This window comes from Pteropus vampyrus, unplaced genomic scaffold, assembly GCF_000151845.1.
Source record: "Pteropus vampyrus isolate Shadow unplaced genomic scaffold, Pvam_2.0 Scaffold17086, whole genome shotgun sequence".
Taxonomy (NCBI): Eukaryota; Metazoa; Chordata; class Mammalia; order Chiroptera; family Pteropodidae; genus Pteropus; species Pteropus vampyrus.
Genome location: NW_011905867.1, coordinates 1 through 2,349, shown reverse-complemented (window position 1 = coordinate 2,349; position 2,349 = coordinate 1). Strand labels below are relative to the sequence as shown.

The following is a 2,349-nucleotide window of genomic DNA, read 5'->3' as shown; positions in this document are numbered from 1 at the left end:
CTGAAGGAACCCAGCAACCGTCATGTCTCTCTACCAGATCAGTGGCAAAGCCAGTAATTGTCCACAGATCTCTGAACTGTAATCTCTCCTCTCCTCTTTCTGTCTCAGTCCACACCCCAGGCCTGGTTCCCTTTGGCCAAAGCAGGTGGCATCTCTCTGGGCCAAAACGTCATGGCTTTGAGCTGAACCAGCCAGGAGAAAGAGAGTTATCTGATTCCCACAGAGGAGCCCCACAAACTTCTTGTATACCCATGGGTAGACAAGGAATTAACCTTTGAGTGGCAGGTAGGAGAGGGATTATCAGAGAGGAACGTAAGGGATGGGGAGCCCAAAGAAACCCACAAATACTGAGCATTTCCTGCTGCATATGGACAGCATATTAGGTCTTTTCATGGGTAATCTCTTTTGTGTCTCTCAGTGCTTAAGAAATGTTGATCGGATGCAAAGGCAAACCGAGTAGCAAAAAGTCTGTCCTTTCTAGGCCATTTCCAAAGCTGGCACCAGCCCTCTTCATCAGTAGCAGTGTCCTCTTTGCCACCTTTTTTTTACCTTGGATGATGCACACTTGACCTCACATCTGTGGAGTCTACTGCAAGCCTACCCTAGGATCAAGTTCTTCCCCAGAATCATGCTCAGGTCCAGCCTACTTTCCCTTGCAGACAGTGCCATCTACTGGTCAGAACATGTCAGCTTCCAGGCTGGGAGAATTGTAGAGAAGAGTCTTAATGCTAGTGGGACGAAAGACAGATTTCCCAGCTTATACTTAGCTCTTCTCTTTTTCACTAAAAAGAAGCTTCCTCTGCACCCAAAATATTAGGTAAATAGGTATATATGGTTAGCTGAGGCTGATGAGAGTTTTATACATGTTGGTTGGGGTCTTTAGCACCTTATAGCTACAGAGTAGGGGTATTGAGATAGTGTTTCAAAAGGGAGTTGCACCAATCCATGCCAATGAGCAGAAGACTGGGCTAGGAGGTATAAGTGGTAGGCTTTTCCTACTGAAGTTGAACCACCTTTTCCCTTTCCCTCTGGATCCTGTGCCCAAATGTAACCTATCCAGGGAGAGGGATAGGAGAGGTTTATACAGCCCTTTGGGGTAAAAGACATTACCAGAGTGTAGAGAGCAAAGAGTAGGCACAATATCATCTCCAAGCAAAGAGAACAAAATTTGAGTACAAAAATAAGTAACTAAAAAATTTATTTAAAAGTAATTCTCAAATAAATATGCTGACTTACTGTAGTATTTATTTATTTATTTCACTGTAATATTTAAATTGGCTCTAGCTCTGGGAAGGAGAGTGGTATAATTGAGTGAAATGAGCTTTAGGGACTAGCTGACCTGGGTTTGAATGCCCATCACTGGTAAATTAATGAACTTATTGAAGTCTTTTTCTAGTAAAATATGAACGATAATACTCATGAGGTCTTGGGATTATTCAACATTGCCTGCCACCCTTAGTGTTCAGTGAAGCTTATTTTTAAAATGGCAGATACCAATAAAGATAGCCATAACTAAGTTCATGCCCAGCTCAGACTGAGCGACTTTCATAATATGGTATTATTTTAGCACAAACGTTACTTGTAATTATCATGTGATGTTTTTGCCATGGTTCTACATTGAAAAAAAAAGAAGAGCTTTGGAAGGTCTTCATATTTAGATGCTGCATGGAGTAACATTTGAGATGAGCATTAAAGATAGAGTCAGTTTAAAATAATTGGAGCCAGGCAGACAAGTGTTCAAATCCCAGCTTTGCCATGCCATCCACTAGCATTGCGACCTCTGAATGTGCATTCTCTCTCTTGTAAAATCTCCTAGGTCTGCTTGTAATGTCAATACCAAATGAGAGAACATGTGTAAAGTACCTGGCATGAGCTCAGCAGCCAGTGAGATGAGCAAAAAGCAATCCAGGTTAGCTAGGATGTGGGCCATGGGCAGCCCTTGAGCCCAACCTGGAGACCCAGCCTCACAGTGGCTTTCTCTCTTCAGGTGGCCACCATGTCCTTGAAGATCCAGACAAGCAATGTAACCAACAAGAATGATCCCAAGTCCATCAATTCTCGGGTCTTCATCGGAAACCTCAACACAGCTGTAGTGAAGAAATCAGATGTGGAGACCATCTTCTCCAAGTATGGCCGTGTGGCCGGCTGTTCTGTGCACAAGGGCTATGCTTTTGTTCAGTATGCCAACGAGCGCCATGCCCGGGCAGCTGTGCTGGGAGAGAATGGGCGAGTGCTGGCCGGGCAGACCCTGGGTAAGCATATTTCCACAGCCCTACTCTTGGTACTCTCCTGAGCAGGTGCTGTCCTTCACTTTCCAGCTCCCCTCATATTCCCTTTTCTCTTTTCCCC

The 2,349-nt window shown here is 44.3% G+C and overlaps 1 protein-coding gene across 1 annotated transcript; it reads left to right on the top strand.

Annotated features, from left to right (window-relative positions):
- The first annotated feature begins 1,805 nt into the window (after positions 1-1,805).
- LOC111735157 (RNA-binding protein Raly-like) lies at positions 1,806-2,328 on the top strand. Its single transcript, XM_023526895.1, has 2 exons — positions 1,806-1,909; positions 1,988-2,328. The coding sequence occupies exon 2, from the start codon at positions 1,997-1,999 to the stop codon at positions 2,291-2,293; it is 297 nt and encodes a 98-aa protein (XP_023382663.1). The 5' UTR covers positions 1,806-1,909; positions 1,988-1,996; the 3' UTR covers positions 2,294-2,328.
- Positions 2,329-2,349: the final 21 nt, after the last annotated feature.

What these genes read in the sequence shown, in the direction of transcription:
- LOC111735157 (XM_023526895.1), top strand. Translation starts at nt 1,997, where the DNA reads ATGTCCTTGAAGATCCAGACAAGCAATGTAACCAACAAGAATGATCCC.